The sequence below is a fragment of the Echiichthys vipera genome, assembly GCF_963691815.1.
Source record: "Echiichthys vipera genome assembly, chromosome: 19".
In the NCBI taxonomy this organism is placed as follows: Eukaryota; Metazoa; Chordata; class Actinopteri; order Perciformes; family Trachinidae; genus Echiichthys; species Echiichthys vipera.
In genome coordinates, this window is record NC_139844.1 from 25,357,956 (window position 1) to 25,381,893 (window position 23,938).

The 23,938-nt window shown below is 47.2% G+C and overlaps 1 protein-coding gene across 1 annotated transcript in view; it reads left to right on the plus strand.

Annotated features, from left to right (window-relative positions):
* The window catches only part of snap25a (synaptosome associated protein 25a), a 44,999-nt gene that overhangs the window by 10,667 nt on the left and 10,394 nt on the right, over window positions 1-23,938 (plus strand). Inside the window, exons 2-4 of the mRNA XM_083934324.1 lie at window positions 12,231-12,374; window positions 14,399-14,440; window positions 19,444-19,492. Coding sequence (XP_083790450.1) covers window positions 12,303-12,374; window positions 14,399-14,440; window positions 19,444-19,492 — 163 coding nt within the window. The 5' untranslated portion in view covers window positions 12,231-12,302. The remainder of the gene's footprint in view (window positions 1-12,230; window positions 12,375-14,398; window positions 14,441-19,443; window positions 19,493-23,938) is intronic.

Below are 23,938 nucleotides of genomic sequence, written 5' to 3' on the forward strand. Positions count from 1 at the left end.
AAGGTTATTTTTTAATTTCATAGTAGTTCTTCACGGCTCCAACAGACGGAGAAGGCAGCAGAAGTGAAATTAGATGTTTCTGTGGTGAGTGTTTGTCAGGAGGTATAATTGCTTTTTAATATCTCTGTGTTTACGACTCTTACGGCTGTTGTGTGACACTGAAGCCATCTGGCCACCAAGGCCCACGGCCACGGCTGAGGTAGAGCCTTTATAGCGTTGAACGTGTCCCCCAACTGTACAAACACGCTCTGTGTCTGTGACCAAAGGACTAATGAAAAACATCAATATTGATTAGGGCGTAACACTTTATTAGTGTGTTACTGTAGCGTCGCCCAAACACCAGGAATCACGCCTGTGCGGTCTGCGGCCGCCGTGAACGTTTGCTGCCTGGGCTTCCATCAAACACGCAGATAGAAGAAGGACATCTGCGGCGTTTCTCACTCTCAGAGCCTTTAAATCTCTCCGCCCGGACGTTTACTGCGTCGTAAAACACGATGGGTTGTGCTTCTAATTCAAAACAGGCTGCAGAGGCCTATCGTGTGTTCACCAATCCCACTTTTCCCTCCTATACGAGCTGTTCTACACCCTTCCCTGCCATGGTTTGTCAAATGTCCTATAGGGAACCACTGATAAGGATCTTTTAGAGCCGACGTCGTTACCAAATTTTGTCATCAGCCTCAGCCGATGGCCGATACGGACTTTTTTTGAGATGATATTTGGAGCTGATGCTACTTTTGCTCCCTCAGTTTACATCATAAAAATTACACCATCGTCATAACAACTGTTACGAGTCTGGAGAAAGGAAGGGGCGTCTCCAGCAACACGGAGCTGCCTGTGGACGCCTGTCTGTAAACAATGCCGGGAAAAATCTTTCAGTGAACTTTGCAGCCTGAATCAATGTACCGGTCTATCCCTAATATCATCTCCACGCTCTCTAGCAGCCGAAACATCTTCTTTAATAGCCACACGGTAATAAACGCGGCTCTTGGCGTTCCCTTATTTCTCTCTATTCTGTGTGTGTGTGTGTGTGTGTGTGTGTGTGTGTGTGTGTGTGTGTGTGTGTGTGTGTGTGTGTGTGTGTGTGTGTGTGTGTGTGTGTGTGTGTGTGTGTGTGTGTGTGTGTGTGTGTGTGTGTGTGTGTGCGTGTGTGTGTGTGTGTGTAAACGGGAAAGAGAGAGAGAGAGAGAACATGCAACAAACGACCACAGGTCTGAATCCAACCCGGCTGCATTTTCTGCGCTGCGTTCTTCTTCACCACTGGATAGAAGTGTGTGTGTGTGTGTGTGTGTGTGTGTGTGTGTGTGTGTGTGTGTGTGTGTGTGTGTGTGTGTGTGTGTGTGTGTGTGTGTGTGTGTGTGTGTGTGTGTGTGTGTGTGTGTGTGTGTGTGTGTGTGTGTGTGTGTGTGTGTGTGTGTGTGTGTGCTCTCCTCATCTTCCTGCAGTAGCTCAGAATAAACACCTCAGTCTGCACCCCTGAGATGCTCTCGTCTCCCCGTCTATTGTCCCTTCCGCTGCGCTTTCCACTTGTTCCCAAGGAGCAGGACGCTGGCTGATGAGGAGCGGTGCGGTCGGCCTTAAATCACGCCGCTCGCCCTTGTCTTCACCCTCAGTCTGTCTATTAGCAAGTGCAGCAGCAACGCCACCTTCAAGACACAATAGATAGGACGATGACATTGTTTTGACGTGCTGGTGCTGCAGTATAATGGATGACCTGTACGGCTGCGTTCACACTAACATACACACGGGTCGTCAGGTGTCCGTCCCTTAAGCTGTTCAGAGCGAGCGGTCACTCTGGAGGAGTAGACTTTATGAGAGCAGGCGTGTGACTGGAATACCAAGCGCGTGACCTCACATACATGACATATCAAGTAAGCACAATATACCAACGGGGGCGAGAGGGTTCCTGGTTTGAATCCCGGCCTGGGCCCTTCTGTGTGGAGTTTGCATGTTGTCCCCGTGTCTGCGTGGGTTTTCTCCGGGTTCTCCGGTTTCCTCCCACAGTCCAAAGACGTGCAGGTGTTCGGTTCATTGATGACTCTAAATCACCCGTAGGTGTGAATGGTTGTCTGTCTCTGTTCGTCTCTATGTGTCCTGTGATAGACTGGCGTCCTGTCCAGGGTGGACCCCGCCTCACGCCCGATGTCAGCTGGGATCGGCTGCAGCCCCCCACGACCCCGACAGGGACAAGAGGCTGAAGATGAATTACTGAATTTACGGTCATCTCCCACACTGACTGCACTCGTCCGCTTTACCACAACCGTCTAAATCTGGCCGTTTAGTCGTGACGTAACACCCTTTCAAATTAAATTAGATTTCCGGGTCCAAACGCTCCGTTGAAACAAAACAGACACAACCACCGAACATGTGACCAACTACGATCACCTCTTTGGTCAGTTTGACGTCTTTTTCATTCATAAGAAAGAGGTAAAATAACAATTACGTTGTTTTGTAAGAACTCAGATCTTTTCAAACAACGGGGAACGAGGCGATGCTGCGTTGTAGACACACAAGGCTCAGACCCAGAAATCTTATTTTGAAAGGGCGTTTCAAATAACTGATGAATCATTTGGTCCATACGATGTAATACAATGGTTGTTTCTTTTTAACATTAGAAATATATTCATAGTGCTTGTTCAATCTGACCAACAGTCCAAAATCCAGATATATTTAGTTGTGTTTCACTCTCAGATCAGTCTGGTGACGTTTGAGCAGTTTGAACCAATCAGCGTTGGTTTCTTTGGTGGATTGAAGTGAAACAGAAGAGACTGTTGAGTGTAAACAACATGGAGGCTTCCACGGATGAGATGAGCAGCTATGGAGCAAGCCGCTCACTAACTCTTTGTTCTCTGGATCCTTCTGTTGAATATGGAGCGGGCTCCTGAAATTGGGCCTTTGATCCGTAAATTCACGTTAAACACAAAGGGAAAATCTCCTTTACCCACATGTTGTTTCCTTTCTGAGCTTTGCCTCCACGCTGTTAGCACGTCACACGCTTCACTCATCTGATTGGTTGGTTTGGCCCGTATGTTGGTGACAGACAGATGGTTTATCCAATCAGAAACCAGGATTTTCACCCCTTCACAAATGATCTTTAAACCAGAGTTCAGATGGATCTGCTGAGACCATGAGACTCAATCCATCTGTTGTTGCTTACTTCTCAAGGCCGCCTTCCCTTTCTGTGTGTTGTCCTCTGTCAGGAGCGGGCAGCCTGCTCTGTTATGACCCTCCACCTCCTGCTCTTTAGCCCCGTGTGTCTGAGCTGCGGGTGGCTACGGTGGGGCCAGATGAATAAGTGATGGGGTCTCGGACTTCTCAGGTCAATAATGCACGGCATCCTTTGGAGAGCGTGCCGCTGGGATGTCGCTGGAGCATTTAACGCTCGCTCCTCTGTGAAGAATAAGCTCCTGCTGTAGTGACACTTGGGCGTGCTGTGTAATGTGACATCACTGTTGTTGTTGTTGTTGTTATTCAGCCTCACAGTGGTTCACGGAGGGTAGCATCCTGTTGTCATGGTTATAATGTGTTAAAACCTTTAAACAGGAAGACATGGACTAAGCACTTTAGGCACATTGCTCCTTTTAGCCCTAGAATGGCATTAGATATGATTTTACCGTCACCATTTCATCTGTAGCTTTATAACTATTTAATTATGATGATTTAAACATAAACGCCCTTTCTTTCCATTTCACTTCAGTGCTTTTGTCACAACAGTCTTCAGTAAAGAGCGAGAACAGCCGCACCAAGTGGAGAGCTGCAGGAAGTCGTCGTTTTACGCTGCAAGGTTTATTTTTACAAGGACATCAACATCTGCTACAGGGCCAGGTGTGGCCAGACGGCTGCCAGGCCTGGAGATGACCTTTGAAATCCAGTTATTGTTGCGTGAGTGCAGTGTAATGAGACGTTATTATGTCTCTCAGCTTGACAGAGCTAACTGTTTCAATCGCACTCAAGTGATGTCTCGCAATTATTTAATTTCTGTCACATTTCTTCAGTTGAGAGAGGAAAACGTTTGATGCAGGAGCAGAGACGTAAGGACGAGTAAGGACTGAAAGCAAACAAAATGGCACCCAACACACACACACACACACTTAGAGCAAGGGAAGATACAGACACATACGTCGGCCTCCATGTGCATGAAACAGAGATCTGTCGTCTCATCGAAGCTCTGCAGCATCTCACGTCTGTGTCACATACTGATACAGTAGGTTTGTCTTACAGACTTCACCTTTCTCTCTCTCGCACCTTAAAATACACACAGTTTATTTTAATACAGTGTTTATCTATCCATCCATCCATCCATCCATCCATCCATCCATCCATCCATCCATCCATCCATCCATCCATCCATCCATCCATCCATCCCTCCATCCACCTATCCATCTATTCATCTATCCATCCACCTATCTATCTATCTATCTATCTATCTATCTATCTATCTATCTATCTATCTATCTATCTATCTATCTATCTATCTATCTATCTATCTATCTATCTATCTATCTATCTATCCATCCATCCATCCATCCATCCATCCATCCATCCATCCATCCATCCATCCATCCATCCATCCATCCATCCATCCATCCATCCATCCATCCATCCATCCATCCATCCATCCATCCATCCATCCATCCATCCATCCATCCATCCATCCATCCATCCATCCATCCATCCATCCATCCATCCATCCATCCATCCATCCATCCATCCATCCATCATTCTATCCATCCATCCCTCCCTCCATCCATCTATTCATCCACCCATCCATCCACCCATCCATCATCTATCTATCATTCTATCCATCCATCCCATCCTCCCTCCCTCCATCCATCCACCTATCCATCTATTCATCCACCCATCCATCCATCTATCCATCTATCCATCCATCCATCTATCCACCCATCCATCATCTATCTATCCATCTATCCATCTATCTATCTATCCATCATCCATCCACCCATCCATCATCTATCTATCATTCTATCCATCCATCCCATCCTCCCTCCCTCCCTCCATCCATCCATCCATCCATCCATCCATCCATCCATCCATCCATCCATCCATCCATCCATCCATCCATCCATCCATCCATCCATCCATCCATCCATCCATCCATCCATCCATCCATCCATCCATCTACGTAGGTCCACAGTAACTCACTCACTCATCTTCAACCTCTGATCCAGGGTCAGGTCACGGATAAGCGTCCATAAGCGTATGTATGTAAAAGCATGTCCACAGTCAGTGTTCAGGTCCTAAAAAGAAGTGTTGTGACTAATTTCGCACTGGTCCGTCGTGCGATCTGTTTCAAATTCTGATTCTAAGCGATGTGACGGCAGGCGTGGTCCGGCCCGTGTTCTCTTCTTTCATCAGTCAAAAAAGAAAAGAGGGAGAATATGAAGGATGGACGAGCGGAGGGAGATTAAAGAGGAGAGCAGGAGAAGAAGTGGGAGCAGTGGGTGGGGGTTGTTGATCTTCTGCAGGAAGAACGTGATTGGACGGGGTGTAAAGTATGAAGTGTGGCGTCCTCAGGGGTGGAATGAGCGCAGAATGGAAATCAGGGCGTCTTCATACCTCGCAGTATATCGTTCCCATGGTGGCGTTCCTCTGCAGGGTGGTAAACACATGACGAGTGCGTGGATACAGAGCTGGGGATGTCAGTGTTGTATGAAACACAGTCGTTTGATGCTACAGAGTGTCGTGCTGGTATTTAACCGTGTTTTACTGCTTTTACATTTATTCCAAATACCGGTGATGAACGTGCCGTGTTTGGCGTTTCTCCAGTGCCTCGGACCCTGTGACGACTTCCACCATAGATTATATACGACGTATTTCAGCCCCGTTTCTCGTGCAGGGAGTGTAATTATGCTGCTAATCATCCGGCCTCACTGCCCCGGTCCTTAGGGCGGCACGGAGGCAATAAAGCATATGTATATTCCTGCATTTACAGGACCGTGCTGCAGCCTGGAGGTGCATTTCTAATTACTGAGAGGTGCAGTTTATTGGCTTACTGTTGACTCCGAGTCGAAGGTTCACAGTGTGACATATGATTACACGGGGGCAAGGGACGTGTGTGTGCGTGTGTGTGTGTGTGTGTGCGTGCGTGAATAAGATCAAAATGGAGAGGTTGTGTGGTTCTAAATGTGTTTCTCCCACTTTATTACCCAAACCGCGGACACTCTTTATCACAGTGATTAGTTAAAAACGAAGCGTCTCTCGAGTGGGCTGCTCGACGTTTAATCAGATAGGCGTCTGCAGATAAATGGCCGTGCTCTGAGAGGACGCGTTTCACGGATGACGGTGCAGCCCGCTGGTTAAAGATCCACAGGTCATCAGATTGATCCTCGTAACAGAACCTCTCAGAGGCATTTAACTCCGCCAAGTGCTCTCTGGACGCTTCATCGCTGCAACTCACTCTGGATAACAGCAGCTAACATGGGGCCCGGCTCTGCGTCCGATTATGAACACACTCATTTTATTCCTGCGTGGGACTGGAGATTAAAAAACAGGGGAGGGGAGAACCACACGTCTGTTTTATCTCTGTGCAGCACAAGTTGCTGTAGTTATCTGGAGTGGACAAAATATATGATATCTTATATTTTGCTTAAATGTATTTATAATTAAAAAGAAAAGAAAAGCTACAACAGTGGTTTCATCCATCCATCTTCAGCCTCTTGTCCCTGTCGGGGTCGCAGGGGGCTGGAGCCGATCCCAGCTGACATCGGGCGTGAGACGGGGTCCACCCTGGACAGGACGCCAGTCTATCACAGGACACATAGAGACGAACAGAGACAGACAACCATTCACACCTACGGGTGATTTAGAGTCATCAATGAACCGAACACCTGCACGTCTTTGGACCCAGGACCAGGTGGAGAGATTAGATCTCCACACTGGCCTGGGAACGCCTCAGGATCCCCCAGTTAGAGCTGGTTAATGTGGCCCGGGAAAGGGAAGTTTGGGGTCCCCTGCTTAAGCTGCTGCCCCCGCGACCCCGACCCCGGATCAGAGGCTGAAGATGAGATGAGATGTTACGCCACCCTTTCAAAATACGGGCTCCAGTAAATCCTTGTGACGTGAACCTTGAGTTTGAAATGTTTAGGGAGTAACTTTCATGTTTAGTCAATAATCAAACTATCAAACTAACTATGCAATTGGAAACAACCGTTATTATTTAATAATAATGGTTAAAATCTCCTGGTTAAAATTATTAGGTAGATAAGCACAGTGAGCCTTCACACACTGTGGAAATAAGGTCTTAAGTTAGGTCCTAACCTGAGCCCAAACACTGCACATTGATTGTGAAAGCATGTTGTTACATAACGGACTCTTTGTCAGAGTTTGGTTTCCTCTTCCTCTTGATGACGAACTCGTTCCAGTGTGGGAGCGGGCGCTGCTGAGGACAGCTAAGATGCAAACCGTGAATCTCGTCATTGAGACGTAAAGAAAAAGGTCGGCGCCTCCTCTTAAAACTTAATCACCTGACTTTGATTATGTAACTCGACAGGCGGGCGACGATGCCCTCTCCTCCTCCAGTGATGTGCGCCTTTGAATCCGACTCCATTCAGATATGAAGCGCTGCGCTGCACAGTCCGGTCGGGGGTTTATGTAACCCAACATGGCCGCTGCTGTGCAGGAGAGCGAGAGGGAAGGAGAGAGGGGGGGGGGGGGGGGATGAAATAAACATGATGCATGAAGACGACTGTTTCATATTCAGCAAACAAATGTGATCTGCATTACAGAGGAGGGACGCTTGAGTGTGACAGCAGCGCTAAAGTGGCCCCTGAATAAACACTGAGCATGCACACAATGCAGGACTTGATCATTACGATGCAGCTGTGGGTCTCAGGGTGCATACGTGACTGAGTCAGATGAATCTATACCCTGCCCAGGGAGGCTTTAATGACTCAGACCGTGGCGTGCTGGGATATTGGCGTGATACTCCTGCGTATGTGCGGCGAGTGTGCGGCCAGCAGATGTTGTTGTGAACGTCTCTGGACACACGCGTGGGTGAAGCAAACGCAGAGGGTACAGCAGGAGCTCCGAGGCAGATCATCAAGCTGACTGCTCCGTCAGTCATCGAGATGAGACACGTCCAGGTGGGCGATGACGTCCGTCCCACGTGATGCACGGACTCCGTACTTGATGAGTCTGTATCTGAAGTCCTGCTTTGGTGTTTTGCGTTTTAGATTTAGACTGTTTTTGTTTGTTTGTTTGTTTGTTTTGCAGTAGCGATCACTTGTACTGCAAGAAATGGACACTTTCAAGACACTTATTAGGTGTGTTTCCATTATAGGGTCAAATGTGGCCGGTCGGGAAGTTTCAGGCCACGCCGTCTCAAACGTCCGTTCACTCGCCGTGTCTCCATGAGAGAAAAAGGCCCCAGAGGGATTTAGAGACTCTGGAGGTGACGTATCACTGTGGATGGGTTTGGATCGCCGGTGATCAGCTGATCAGTGACACAGTGCGCCGTTCTTTCTCAAGAGAAATACAGAATAGTGTCAGTTTGATTTAAGGTGGACGTGTGATTCACAACGCCAACTTATGAACAAGTAACATGAAGGAAAACACTCCACCTTAAGAATCTGAGGCGCTGTAAAAGGGTTTTGATAGACAGGCTGTCACCCGTGTGTGTGTGTGTGTGTGTGTGTGTGTGTGTGTGTGTGTGTGTGTGTGTGTGTGTGTGTGTGTGTGTGTGTGTGTGTGTGTGTGTGTGTGTGTGTGTGTGTGTGTGTGTGTGTGTGTGTGTGTGTGTGTGTGTGTGTGTGTGAAATGGCAAAGAGAGAGAGAGAGAGAGGGAGCATGCAGATTAGGACCACAGGTCAGAATCCTTCAGTGTTCTTCTTCACCTCTGGATAAAAGTGTCGGCTCTACTTCTCCGTGTTGTTGTGGCGTCTGTTCGACCACACGTCACATCCCACTGAGAGCTTCATCCAATCAGCAACCGGGCTCTTCTCTCAGGGGTTTGAGCGGCCGCTTTTTAGCCCTGCCATTACAGCTTCAAATGGCACCGACATTACTCTTCACGTCTGTCTTTGACTACGCTGACATTCTGTACCGTCACGCTGCCCCGTTGACACTGTTAAACCCTGTGTATCAAAGTGCTTTACCACCAATAACACAGTTCATATTAATCATTCTTCTCTGGATTACACGGTTGGATGGACCTGGATCTAGACCAGGGCTGCCCAACCCCCCTCCTGGAGGGCCACTGTCCTGTCGCATGTTTTACACACACACACCTGAATCCAATGATGTGCTCGTTATCAAGCAGCTGAAGCTCGTCACAGGTTTGAAACCCGTTAGACTCAAGTGTGTTAGAGCAGGAGAAACCTCAAACGTGCAGGAGAGCGACCCTCCAGGAGCAGGATTGGGCAGACCTGGTCTAGACCTTTAGATCTACTAACCACAGCACACGTTGCTCCTTAAGCTTGGATATCCCCTCATGTGCACACCAATGTTGGAAGACGTGGTTTCAGGTGCTATGCAACTTTTAAATGGAATAAACAGCAACCTTCAAACTTGAGCTCTGCTTCCCCCTCAGAGGGTTTAAAGATTTATCACCTGATGTTTCTTTTATGGTTCTTGGATCCTTTTTTAGTCGTGTGGTTTCTGTTTTACTGTGTGTGTTCTTACCTCAGGTCTCTCAGGGCGCACTCACACTGTCCTTCCGCACCGGGCCAAAATAGGTTTTTTGGGTCAAGCCTAGTTCATTTGACCAGTGTGAGTGCAACCGCTCCACGCATAACTGCGGCCAGCTGACCGTCCACGGCCCGTTTGGGAGAGGTGGGCTTTAGTAAAGCACGTTTGCACGTGTACGAGCACGAGCGTGCGCACGTGTACGAGCACGAGGCCTACGGCGGTTCTGAGGTCATTTCCTGTGCGCCTGTTGGGACGTAGAAAAAAGAAGGAGGGACCATGCGCGGACATTTCAAACAATGGCGGTGAAAGGTTCACGTTGGTGTGATGCGGAGGTGGAGTGTTTACTGCAGATTTGGTCGATGAAAAGATTCAAAAACAGTCGACAAGACGCACAAAAACTCCGAGGTCTACGGAAAGATCTGGAAACAAAGCTACGCATCGCCATGACGTCATCAATGCGTGTGACGTGTTACGGCGTGATGACGTATAGGCAGCAAGAAGCATTCTCCGAGGCCCAGGTAGTGTGAGTACAAACGGGCCTGGAGGGGGGGACAAGGACCCTAAAGCCCGGGGCACGGGACGGAGGCACAGTGGGAGGGCGCCCTTAATCTCAATGAGCCTGATTAAATGAATCATTTGGATTCTAGTTTTACGAGGATGTCTTGTAGCCACGTCTACGTTTAACACATCTGACACATGACGAGTTGTTTCATGATCATCTTCAGAGTTCGCTCCCAGAAATCCAACATCTGGAGCCGCCCGCTGTTTGTGTTAGCAGCCTTTCATGACCTACAGAGAGGATCACAGCTACAGGGCTAACAGGCTGTTTATGTCGCTCTGATAATCCAACAGAATCCCAGTCGACCCCGTCTGAGACTGGCGTTCCTCTGCAAGCATCTGTCGCCGGCTCCTTCCTCCGTTCATTCCCCAACAAACAAACACTGCTGTAGCTTCTTAGGGCGCCCTCCCACTGTGCCTCCGTCCCGTGCCCCGTGCATTAGGGTCCTTGTCCCCCCCTCCAGGCCCGTTTGTACTCACACTACCTGGGCCTCGGAGAATGCTTCTTGCTGCCTATACGTCATCACGCCGTAACACGTCACACGCATTGATGACGTCATGGCGATGCGTGGCTTTGTTTCCAGATCTTTCCGTAGAGCTCAGAGTTTTTGTGCGTCTTGTCGACTGTTTTTGAATCTTTTCATCGACCAAATCTGCAGTAAACACTCCACCTCCACATCACACCAACGTGAACCTTTCACCGCCATTGTTTGAAATGTCCGCGCATGGTCCCTCCTTCTTTTTTCTACGTCCCAACAGGCGCACAGGAAATGACCTCAGAACCGCCGTAGGCCTCGTGCTCGTACACGTGCGCACGCTCGTGCTCGTACATGTGCAAACGTGCTTTACTAAAGCCCACCTCTCCCAAACGGGCCGTGGACGGCAAGCGTGCCGCTCCTAGACGCGGTGCGGTTGCACTCACACTGGTCAAAGGAACCAGACTTTACCCGTGGAACCTGGACAGTGGGAGTGCGCCCTTAATCCTCCATCATACAGCCTGCAACAGTGCAACAGTGCAACAGTGCATCGACTTGGGAGATAGAAGATCCAATTCCTCCAGTTTAATTTGCCCTTATTTTGTTCTCTCATTTTAATTTTTTAACCCTTTTGGAAAATATTTTACATTTTGTCCCTTCGACCTTTAGTTGCTGCTGTTACCCCGGGCGACTCGTGGTCAGTGGAGGGGGGTGTTTAACCTTGTTCAAGGGCATCTGCACTGAGCTAATGTGTGTTGGTGGATGTATTTAAATTAAAACCATAAACAGGAATTAATTTATGTTGAATGAGTCTGAGTCTGTCCTGAATGAGTCATCACACATTAGCAGATGTAAGTGTGTGTTTCCAGGAACACTCTGCGTTTCCTTGGGGTCGGTTTGATCCCATTCAGTGTTTAACGTCTCTAAAACATGGTTTACATCTTTATTTTGCTTTGTATTTATGACTTTTCCTTATTTTATGAGGGCAACTGTGAAAACCTAAACCTGGCATGATGATATGTTTTCATTCAATCGTTGTTGTTATTAATAGTTTGTTTTTCCTGAGGTCAAATTGACCCTGAACGCATCACGCGCTGCTGTCTTTGATAATAGAAATAACTTTAATTCCAAATATTATAAATAACATAAAACAGAATTTACAAATAATATACTTCCTTTAAAACACACAAACACATTTCCCTCGATCCAGTTTCAGATCAATCAGTGAGATGCTTTATTTTGCTCAATAAATACAAATTAAACGTGAGTCACACCTTTGATTCTGATCATTTCCTGGATGTTTAAGTTGCTTTAAATGGTGAAACATCGACGTCCGTCCACCTGCTGTCGCTGCTGCTGCTGTTCCCAGTTATTGTGGCGGCTCACAGAGGTGCAGAGAGGACACCTTGAGGATGTTTTGGATTTGGTATCCTTCACTAAACGTTATTGTTAACGCTGTCTTTTAATACAGTTGGCTTCAAGTGTTGAATGTCCACCTAATCCATCACCTCGAGGCCTCATCCGTGCTTCTCTTGTGTTCTGTCTCTCCTCCAGCCCTCCCCGAACTCCCACTAGGATCTTCTCTTCCCTGTTGGAGACCTTCTCCACCCCCCACATCCAGCAGCCATGGCAGATGACGCGGACATGCGCAATGAGTTGTCAGACATGCAGCAACGCGCTGACCAGCTGGCAGACGAGGTGAGGATGCGCTCGCTGCATCGCGGTGATTTCAGATGTGATGGGCCGCATACATGATGGCCCGCTCTCAGAGCCTGGACCTGAGCACATTGAGAAGCACATGTACTGTACATGAGAGACATGCTAGATCTGGCTGTGTGTGTGTGTGTGTGTGTGTGTGTGTGTGTGTGTGTGTGTGTGTGTGTGTGTGTGTGTGTGTGTGTGTGTGTGTGTGTGTGTGTGTGTGTGTGTGTGTGTGTGTGTGTGTGTGTGTGTGTGTGTGTGTGTGTGTGTGTGTGTGTGTGTGTGTGTGTGCGTGTGTGCGTGTGTGTGTGTGTGTGTAGGTGAAAGAACTTTACATAACACTGTGTGTGTGTATGTGTATGTGTATGTGTGTGTGTGTGTGTGTGTGTGTGTGTGTGTGTGTGTGTGTGCGTGTGTGTGTGAGGGAGAGAGAAAGTCTCAGTCATGGCCCAGAGCAGATAAGCCCACACCCCTCCAGCTTCACATATGACTCACACTTGCACAGCTGAGCAGAATATTAAACACACCCACACACACACACACACACACACACACACACACACACACACATCAAAACGGGGGATGCACAAAATGGCGGCGTCAGTAACAGTTTTTGTCTCTGATGCGCTGACTTGGAAAAAAGGAAAGTGGGAATAAGGGAGACTGACAAAAGAAGCAGGAAGAGGAGAAAAAGGACTCGCTACCACAAAAATGGCCGCTCAAATTAAGGTCGTGCCCCGTTCAAGTCCGTACCTCAAACATCTTCCCCGGTTCCCACCGCTCCGGGGATCAGCCGTGCTCGCGGCGAGCACAGCGAGGCGAAGCTGTGTCATTGTGAAGAGGACGAGATATCACAGAGCGGCGTCCCTGTAGTGGCTTTAGCTAGCTGGAGCCGCACGCTTCCTGGAGAGGGAAGTGGGACGTGCAGCAACATATTCATCAGCTAAGAATAGAAACCCCCAACAGTCCGGGAGAAAGGGACGGAGAGGAGGGGTCAAAGCGTGCTCTCATTACACAAGTGTAGTTGTTTTTATGGGCAGAGCTGCTGCGTTCGTGAGTAAATCAACTGTGAGTTAGATCTTTAGCCGTGTTAACATTCACATTCATCCATCTTCAGCCTCTTGTCCCTGTCGGGGTCGTGGGGGGCTGGAGCCGATCCCAGCTGACATCGGGCGTGAGGTGGGGTCCACCCTGGACAGGACGCCAGTCTATCACAGGACACATAGAGACGAACAGAGACAGACAACCATTCACACCTACGGGTGATTTAGAGTCATCAATGAACCGAACACCTGCACGTCTTTGGACTGTGGGAGGAAACCGGAGAACCCGGAGAAAACCCACGCAGACACAGGGAGAACATGCAAACTCCACACAGAAGGGCCCCAGCCGGGATTCAAACCAGGAACCCTCTTGCTGTGAGGCGACAGTGCTGACCACTACACCACCGTGCTCTGTTTAACGGCAGTTTCCAGCCGTACTGAGCCTAAAGTGCCGACGTCTGAGCAAAAGAGGCTGTAGCCCGGTTTATCGATCCAAGTTAGAAACTTACCTTCTACGTATATTTCTTCTTTGCAACATTTCAAAAGCCTAAAATTCGCCTGACGGTTGAATGCAACACGGCTAAAGATACGCATTCAGTTTATTTATAGCGTGAAAACAGAGTTCTCAGAAATGACTCGTTGTTAAAGCTACGCTCAAAATCATCCCATCGTGAGGTCGAGCGTATCCAACACTCAGTGCAGACGCGTGTCTCTGTGAGTCCATGTTGAGTCCATGTCGATAAATGTCAGGTATTGATCCTTTTCGTGTCCCGCTGATTGTTCACATCGACTCCACTTTGTTGTGATACAAGCTCGCTTATGCTCAATTCAATAAACATTCATAGTGCAGACAAGTGATTGGGATTTCTGTGTGTTAGCCCAGGAAGACTCAATGTATTCGCTCCGCGGATGTCAAACAGACTGCTTCTCTTTTATGATGTGTCGTGTCGTCTAAGTGTGTCTTCTCTTTGTCCACAGTCTCTGGAGAGCACTCGTCGTATGCTGCAGCTGGTGGAAGAGGTAAGAAAACCCCGTATAACTCTGACTTTATGAATGAAATGTGAGACAGAATGTGACTCAGCATGAAGGAAATGACTCTGGAGGTAAATGACGTCTCAGACTTTGGGCAAAGCTCTCAGTCTGTATTTGTTACATCAGAGAAACTGCAGAAGAAGTCTTGATCATGATCTGGGAATTCACTGAAACGTTTTAGTAGTTTGAATATTGTCGCTTTGAGACCAATTCAATGTTGTTCCTGTCAATGAATCAAGTATTAGGGCGCTCTCACACTGTGCCTCTGTACCGTGCCCCAGCACGTTTCACGGCTAAAGTCTGGTTCCTTTGACCAGTGTGAGTGCAACCGTACCACGTCTAGGAGTGATACGGTTGCCGGCCACGCCCGTTTGGGAGAGGTGGGCTTTAGTAAAGCACGTTTGCACGTGTACGAGCACGAGCGTGCGCACGTGTACAGATGGATAGATACTTTATTCATCCCCTCAGGGAAATTCTATGTGTCCCATCGCTCACAGTACACATAATACGTACACCATAAAAAAGTCATTCAACAATAAAAGAAATATGAATGAATAACAATATAAATAAAGAATAATACAGTAATAAAAGAAGTGAGGAGGTGGAGGGTGGATTGGGTCAGCGGCCCCTGTCCACTACTGAACTGTTGAACGTACACTTCTTTCAGTTTACTGCGCAACCATGACGCCAGGGACAACAACGAGCTTATCCCTGTCCTTGCTGTGCCACATTCAGCTCCTCTCCTGTGAGAATCACTGCCCCGGGTGTGCTTCATGTGTGTTGCTCTGCCCCTCTCTCACTCAAACACTGTGAGAATAGCACGGCATTTGTTGGAAAATGAGATTAATGGTGAATAATTGTGTAAAAACTGTAATAGGTATTGATGGTTCCCTCAAATTCCCAATTAATGCACGACTAAAGAAAGAAGAAACATTTGTTTTAACTGTATTCTAATGCAACACCTTCCCTCCCAAAATACTAAGGGCGCACTCCCACTGTGCCTCCGCACCGTGCCCCGTGCTTTAGGGTCCTTGTCCCCCCCTCCAGGCCTGTTTGTACTCACACTACCTGGGCCTCGGAGAATGCTTCTTGCTGCCTATACGTCATCACACCGTAACACGTCACACACATTGATGACGTCATCGCGATGCGTCGCTTTGTTCAATATGGATAAAGAAGACATTAGGAACACAGTCGATATATAAACACAGGATTTCTCTGTTCTGCGTGTTTGAATCCTTGTCAGGCAGGAGTCAAACGAGTGATTCTGTGGATGGCATTATACGAAATGAGAGGAGATACACACACACACACACACACACACACACACACACACACACACACACACGGACTCCGTAGATTTTCTTTGCCCATGTAAAATTGATGCAGATGAATAATGCTGCAACAGACTGAGAGTGAAGGAGCAGACAGCTGAAGAGAGACACACCAGCAGAGACAGAGATGGAGGGAAGGAGGGAATAAAAAGGAAGACAGCATGGATAGCTGGGGGGGGGGGTCATCTGACGAGCTCTCTGTGCAGATCTCAAGGTCACACTGATCATCCATCGCCATATCTCAGCGCGCAGCTCGCCCTAAACTGAACCGCCGGCGAGGAGATTACCAAATGGCTCCATGTGCCGTTATCACACAAAAAGCTAACAAGAGGCTGGTGTTTCCTACTTCTGGACTAACCTTTGGTGGATTTTATGAAGGGTTTTTTATTTCTGAATAAAAGTACAAGGCCCCGAGGTGTCTTTATTATCCCAGAGGGGCAATTTGGTGTAAAAGGAGACACAGCAAAACAACACATCTCAAACATAAACCAGGATAAAAACAACAGTAAAAAGATAAAAAACAATCACAAATTCATGTTGACCAGACCGATTGCAGCGGGCCTGAGGGATTTGTTTAGTTAAGGCAGCTGTATCTGCGCCCTGATGGCAGCAACGTGGATTAGCGGTGCAGTGGGTGACATGAGTCAGCAGTGATTCAGTACCCCGACTTTATCCAGCTCATGGAGATGTTCATTTCAATCAGTTTGCTCCTTGAGGTTCTTTTAGGGCGCCCTCCCACTGTGCGTCCGTCCCGTGCCCCGTGCTTTAGGGTCCTTGTTCCCCCCTCCAGGCCCGTTTGTACTCACACTACCTGGGCCTCGGAGAATGCTTCTTGCTGCCTATACGTCATCACGCCGTAACACGTCACACGCATTGATGACGTCATGGCGATGCGTGGCTTTGTTTCCAGATCTTTCCGTAGACCTCGGAGTTTTTGTGCGTCTTGTCGACTGTTTTTGAATCTTTTCATCGACCAAATCTGCAGTAAACACTCCACCTCCACATCACACCAACGTGAACCTTTCACCGCCATTGTTTGAAATGTCCGCGCATGGTCCCTCCTTCTTTTTTCTACGTCCCAACAGGCGCACAGGAAATGACCTCAGAACCGCCGTAGGCCTCGTGCACGTACACGTGTGCACGCTCGTGCTCGTACACGCGCAAACGCGCTTTACAAAAGCCCACCTCTCCCAAACGGGCCGTGGACGGCAAGCGTGCCGCTCCTAGGTACGGTACGGTTGCACTCACACTGGTCAAAGGAACCAGACCTTTAGCCGTGAAACCTGTTTGGGCACGGTAAGGATGGACAGTGAGAGTGCAACCGTGTGCACACCAAACCAAATTTAAAACCAGTAACCTTCGTAACATATTCCGCATATTCCAATCCATAATTTGGCGTGCATTCAAGTCTTGCAGAATTGCATCCTATCTGCCCAAACGTATGAGTCTTTGCACCTAATTTGAGTTAGGAACCCGCATTGAACCACCTCCAGTCCTGCATGGGATCACGGTTGATTATTCCTTAGAGTTTCCCCAGGGACAGATTTCAACTACTTTGGGATTTCTCTGGGACGGCAGCTCGCTGAGTTACAGGATCATTAATACACCAGAGTTTCAGTTACTGCTCCCCCTCGCCTCTTAAACATCAATATGGCTTTCCTCCCAAACTGCTGAGCAGGCAGGGGGGGATGTGTACGCAGTGTGTGTGTGTGTGTGTACGCTGACGCCATAATCTTATTTATCAGGCCGAACCAGGTGCCACATCTTAGTGTGGCGGTGCTGCATTTCTAAGAGCAGAGAGGAAGAAGAGTTGCGTATTAGCAAGAGTCGCCATCCTCCGCCTTCCGCACGCTCTTTCTACCAGCATGGAATCCTGCAGCCAACCCTGCCTATCACTGACTAATAGCTTTACTGTTGCACTCACAGCCAGGAAGGAATAACAATGGAAGAAAACCGACTATTTAAAGAGAGGTAGTTGTACTCACGGGTTAGAAGCAACATGAGTGCAGAGGTCTAACAGCTGCTGAGTCTTGGACAGAAGGGGTGTCGGGATCCTGGGTTATTTATTGTGTCAGTTGTACGAGGACATCGAAAGACAGGTTCATTTTAATGAGAACTCTCCTTTGCTGTCAGGGTTATTATTGTTTATCTCCTGGGGGCTATTTCCACGTTTCCTGCTTAAGGGGGAATGCCCAAATTACATTCGCCCCTTCTGATCAATACCATCCCACATGCTGACGTTGGGGATGTTTTAATTTGTTCCTTGAGGAGAACGGGAACATCAATAGAGTGATGCCAGGGTATCGTAATATTAAGGCAACGCTCCCTGGGGTGAAAACGGCAAAATATTTGATCAGATGTGCCTTTCGTTTAGACGGCGGCGGCGTTTTTGGAGCTTAAACCCCCCTCCATAGTGGAAATGGTAAGAACGTCTTGTCAGCCTACTCCCATGGTTGTATCCTAATTGTCGGTGAGGTTAGCTTCGCTTAAAGACTGGAAGCAAGGGGGGTAAGGGAGCACTACCACTGTGCCTCCGTCCCGTGCCCCGTGCTTTAGGGTCCTTGTCCCCCCCTCCAGGCCCGTTTGTACTCACACTACCTGGGCCTAGGTGAATGCTTCTTGCTGCCTATACGTCATCACGCCGTAACACGTCACACGCATTGATGACGTCATGGCGATGCGTGGCTTTGTTTCCAGATCTTTCCGTAGACCTCAGAGTTTTTGTGCGTCTTGTCGACTGTTTTTGAATCTTTTCATCGACCAAATCTGCAGTAAACACTCCACCTCCGCATCACACCAACGTGAACCTTTCACCGCCATTGTTTGAAATGTCAGCGCATGGTCCCTCCTTCTTTTTTCTACGTCCCAACAGGCGCACAGGAAATGACCTCAGAACCGCCGTAGGCCTCGTGCTCCTGCTAGTGCTCGTGCTCGTACATGTGCAAGCGCGCTTTACACAAGCCCACCTCTCTCAAACGGGCCGTGGACGGCCAGCTGGCTGCAGCTAGGCACGGAGCGGTTGCACTCACACTGGTCAAACGCACTAGGCTTTACCCGCAAAACCTGTTTTGGCCCGGTGCGGAGGGACAGTGTGAGTGCGCCCTAACTCATTCTATTGAAAGGTTAAAAGTCCACTAATTTTAACACAGATTTCATGTGTTTTGTGGTTGTAAAGTGAGTTACATGCTGGACCTATTTCTTGGCCGGGGCAAGGGTTAGGTATAGACGTGGTTCCCCGGTCGCATAAGCCAGGGGTGTCAAAGTGACCCAGTAAAGGGTCGCTGTGGCTGCAGGTTTTCATTCCAACCAAGCAAAAACACACCTGACTCGACTTACTCAACCACCTGAATCGTCTTCACACAGTTGATTTGTTGTATCAGGTGTGTTCTTGCTTAGCTGGAGCCACCTTGCAAGCAATTCGGGGTTCAGTGTCTTGCCCAAGGACCCTCGACATGTGGACCGGGGGAGGTGGGGATCAAACCCCTGATCTCTCTCGAATGGAGGACAATCCAACCTCCCACTGAGCCACAGTCGCCCCCTTGTATGTTCCCGGAGCCGCTGACTTCCTCAGCTGCCGAAGCCTAATTACTGACCTCTGTTTCTTTTTATCTCTCCTCCCTCACGTTTCCTCTCCACCTCGCTGTCTTTGGGGAATAGAGCAAAGATGCCGGCATCAGGACTCTGGTTATGCTGGACGAGCAGGGAGGTAAGTCTGCGAGAGGGGAGACGGCGAGATTAGTCCCAACATATAAGCAATAATACCTGAGCTAAGCATTTCAACAGATTACGTCTGTATTCACACACTAGCTGCACCACGAGGGACATTAGTGTTTATAGATAGTGATGTTGGTGTTAAACGTTTGCTACCAGGACACTTGTGAATGGATCTATTGTTTCATATGTAGTTGCTTGTTTTCATTTAAATGCATTTCCAAACTAATTCATTTTCCCCCTGATTTGTTTAGAGTAATGATTTATGATTTGGGTTTTGGTTTAACGCATGGATTATCGGACTGGTCACGGGTGCAAAGGTCTAACTTTGGGGGAATTGTCTTTCTTTCAGCTTCCTTTAACCTTTGTTTCCTTTGGCCGACGTTTTCCTTTTGGTTTGCCTAACTGCTTTTGATTTGCCAGCAGCTTTTTCTTTTTTAATTTCCATTAACTAACAAAGACAATGTAAGGACATCGTGAAAGTGCCAAAACATTAACAGAGGAACGCTCGAGTGCCAAAACCCCACAGCTCGACATCGAGCTATTCATTATCCAGGAACCAGTTGGGTCAACGTGTTTGTCCCTGTGTGTAACTTCTGGGCTGTTCCTAGATCTGTTTGTGTTATAATGTGTTAAATTAACCTGTTTGGATGTTACAGTTATCAAAACACAGTCATGTTGTGGTCACGTACTTAACGTATTCAATGCCGACAGACGTTTATATTCAACCCCAAAATCTGAAAATAAGCTGCAGCAGATACGCCAGCTCTGTAAACACACCCTATAATAAGGTTCTGGTCAAAGGTCACCTGTTAAATTATTATAATTTGGCCAACATGTCTTTTCCTGTGAACATGACTGGAGACGTAAATGCACAAACAGGTGTGAGAACAGCTGAACAGAGCCTGCCGCCCTGCTAACGATCGATTTAGCTGGTAATGACAAAATATTCAACCACTTTTCTATCAACCCCATAGACTGTACTGCTTTGTGCAATTCCTGGTTACATGCAGTTTGTTAATGAGCAAGCCAACAACACACGTAGAAAAACATACTTTAAACCAGGGCTGCCCAGTCTTGCTCCTGGAGCCACTATCCTGCTTGTTTTAGGTTTCTCCTGCTCTAACACACTTGAGTCTAACGAGTTTCAAACCTGTGACGAGCTTCAGCTGCTTGATAACGAGCAAATCATCAGATATGCCACCTCTGTAAATACACCCTATAGTAAGGTTCTGGTCAAAGGTCACCTGTTTAATTATTATAATTTGGCCAACATGTCTTTTCCTGTGAATATGACTGGAGACTTAACCGACAACCCATGTAGAACAACATACTTTAAACCAGGTCTGCCCGAACCTGCTCCTGGAGGGTTCACTGTCCTGCATGTTTTAGGTTTCAACACACTTGAGTTTAACGACTTTCAAACCTGTGACGAGCTTCAGCTGCTTGATAACGAGCACATCATCAGACTCAGGTGTGTTAGACTCAGGTGTGTTGGAGCAGAGAGAAACCTAAAACATGCAGGACAGTGGCCCTCCAGGCGCAGGGTCGGGCACCCCTGGTTTAAAGCATGTAACATCAACAGTGGGTATAAAGTCGAGTGAGGACATGAGGCATTTAAACCAATTCCCCGATCCTGTTAAAAAAGAGCTGTAATTGCTCCAACACGCTTGTTCACTCCTGGGGCTGAAAGCTCAATCCCTTCTTCTTTATTCCTTCATCCCAAATGTCCACACTGTTCTGCACCCAAAGGATCCAAAATTACAACTGCAACAGCGGACTGGACGCACAGGAGGCTGTAAGGCTGAGCTGACCTCCGACCCTGTGTTAATGATTTTGTGCAGGCATGAGAGCAGTTATTAAAAGGTGTCTAGGTTTGCTGAAAATAAGCAAGACATACTTTTTGTTTTTTAGCCATTGACCGTTTTTTTAACCCAACTAACGGATCTGTGTCACAGGTCGGAAGGTTTTTAGCTAAATTCTATCAAACTTTCTGTTGAACCTCCAAATCTAAACGATGGTGTAAAGTTTAGAGTTAATTTAATGGCGTTAAACTAAAGTCTAACTTATTATTTTTGGAACCAAATCTGGTTTGAACGTCCTGATTTATCTTTGTGTGAACCAGAGCGGTCAAAAGGACGCTAACACGCTAACACGCTGAATTAGCCGCATGCTAACCTTTTAGATCTCCTCTCTCCGTTAACACTGGAGCTGCTGCTCGTCCACATTAACATCAATGTTGTCCAAACTTTAGTCCTTCACAATAAAAGCCCATCAATGTTGTCCAAAGATCCAGGACCAAACTTCAGTCCTTCACAATAAAAGTCCCTGCTTTAACAATAATTTCCTAAACCTAAACAAGTACTTTTGTTGCCCTAAACTAAGCTAACTCAAGAATTATGCCAAATGGGTGCCCAGATCGTTAAAGAGGGACTCCAAGGGGACAAGTTGGGAGTGAGAATGTGTTGTTTTTTCTTAACAACCACTCTTTAATGAGTGCTGCACGCTCCATGTCATTACCCCTCACTGAACTCTAATAACTTTCTCAACATGGATCCTTTCTTGGTTGAATATATTTACATAAATCAATGCTAACCAGGGATTTTACAAACCTGAAAAGTCAATGTACTACTCTTTCAGTCAGCTCCATATTTAACTGTACCTCACCCTTTCACAGTCTGCTTGCTCCGTATTTCCTTTAATCACAATCAGGATGGAAGATTCTCCGTGCTTTCAAACCGTCACTAGCCCGCCATCCACCACATCAGCATGACGAGGGCTCACGACGCTTATTAAACCAGAATCTAATTATACTTGAAGTCCTTTTGGTTACTGTGATGTTTGCAAACGCAGACAAAGCAATGCAGTCTTTTTCAGTTAAATACGACTGTTTTAACAATTGATTTCACTCAAACTAAAATAATTGTGAGCCTCTTAAAGGGCCTGCTAACTAATGAAATACATCCACAGCTTGTGAGAGCCATTTATATTTCCATGCTATTTCAATAATTCCAGTAGCTGTTGTGTTTCGTATAGCTGCTGCTAGGGCTTGGTCATACTAAAGAACATGTAATACCACAACATTAGCAAACACAGACACGTTACTCTGCCTTAGATTAGATGGATGCAAACATCAAAAAAGGAGCAGCATTGTTTCAGAGTCTTTATGTAAAAAGTTCTTCTCAAAAAGCACAAAAAAGACCCGTCAGTGTTGATGACGCTAGCACCACATTAAATGATTTGCAACTCTGAACGCTCTTATTCTCTGACTTTGACGCTAAATGTTTCACAAGGAACATTAAGGGAATAGTTTGACATTTTATATACTTGCTCTCCTGCATTAAGTTAGATGAGAAGATATATCCGTACACTACATAAAAGCTAGCTAGACAGTTAGCTTAGCTTGGACTTAGCTGAGGCTGAAAAGCAGGAGAGAACAGCTAGCCCGGCTCTGTTTGGCTAATGTCCCCCTGATACAGGGGTTGCTCCTTACCCCTGCATCTGTAAGGTGAGCTAAGTTGATCCTGGAGGGTGGATTTTGTCACCTTTTGATTGAGCCAGGCTAGCTGTTTTTTCCCGTTTCCAGTCGTTATGCTAAGCTAACTGCTGCTGGCGGGAGCGCACCTATTTTCCCCAGGTCCGATGTTCCCCAGTCACACACAAAGCGGGGAACATTGGACCTTTTTTCAAGTTAGCTCTGTTATTTTTTCCAAAATCAGTGCTGAATCCCCCGGCAATTAGGCCTATGTAGACCCTAACACCACCCCCTAACCCTGGACCTTTAACAACCGACTCAGGTCTTTAAAGGAGGTTTTTAAAGTGTTCTAATGAGACAGGAAGTCCCCTTGTACCTGTGCTCCCCCTGTGGTGCCCAAGATGGCAAATTAAAAATGCGAAGGCGGAGGCTTATGCGACCGGGGAACATAAGTCGATCCCCTGCTGGCTGCTTCATATTTAGCATATTTAGCATACACACACCGGATTTAATCTAACTCGTGGCTCGAGAGCGACCCAAAGTACCCCCCAAAGTGTAGAACTATTCATCTAACTTTAAGATTTCAACTACTTCAAAAACATTGATAAATAGTATTCAGTCATTATTTGATTTGTTTGTTTTTTTTATTCCATTCCCGGGCCCAAAAATTCTGTAAGTGCACGTCATCGTGTTTTATCGCATCAAATCGATGCACTTCATTTACTGCCGTTCAGTCTTAAGCTCTCACCCTGACACACACTTACACACACACACACACATGACTCAGTTGCTGCTCATCATAACTCATATTTCTGTCACTCAGTCAATGAAATTCATTCCACTACTGTCATCCCTTTGTCCTGACCAGAGCAACTCGATCGTGTTGAAGATGGCATGAACCATATCAACCAAGACATGAAGGAAGCCGAGAAAAATTTAAAAGATTTAGGGAAATGCTGTGGGCTT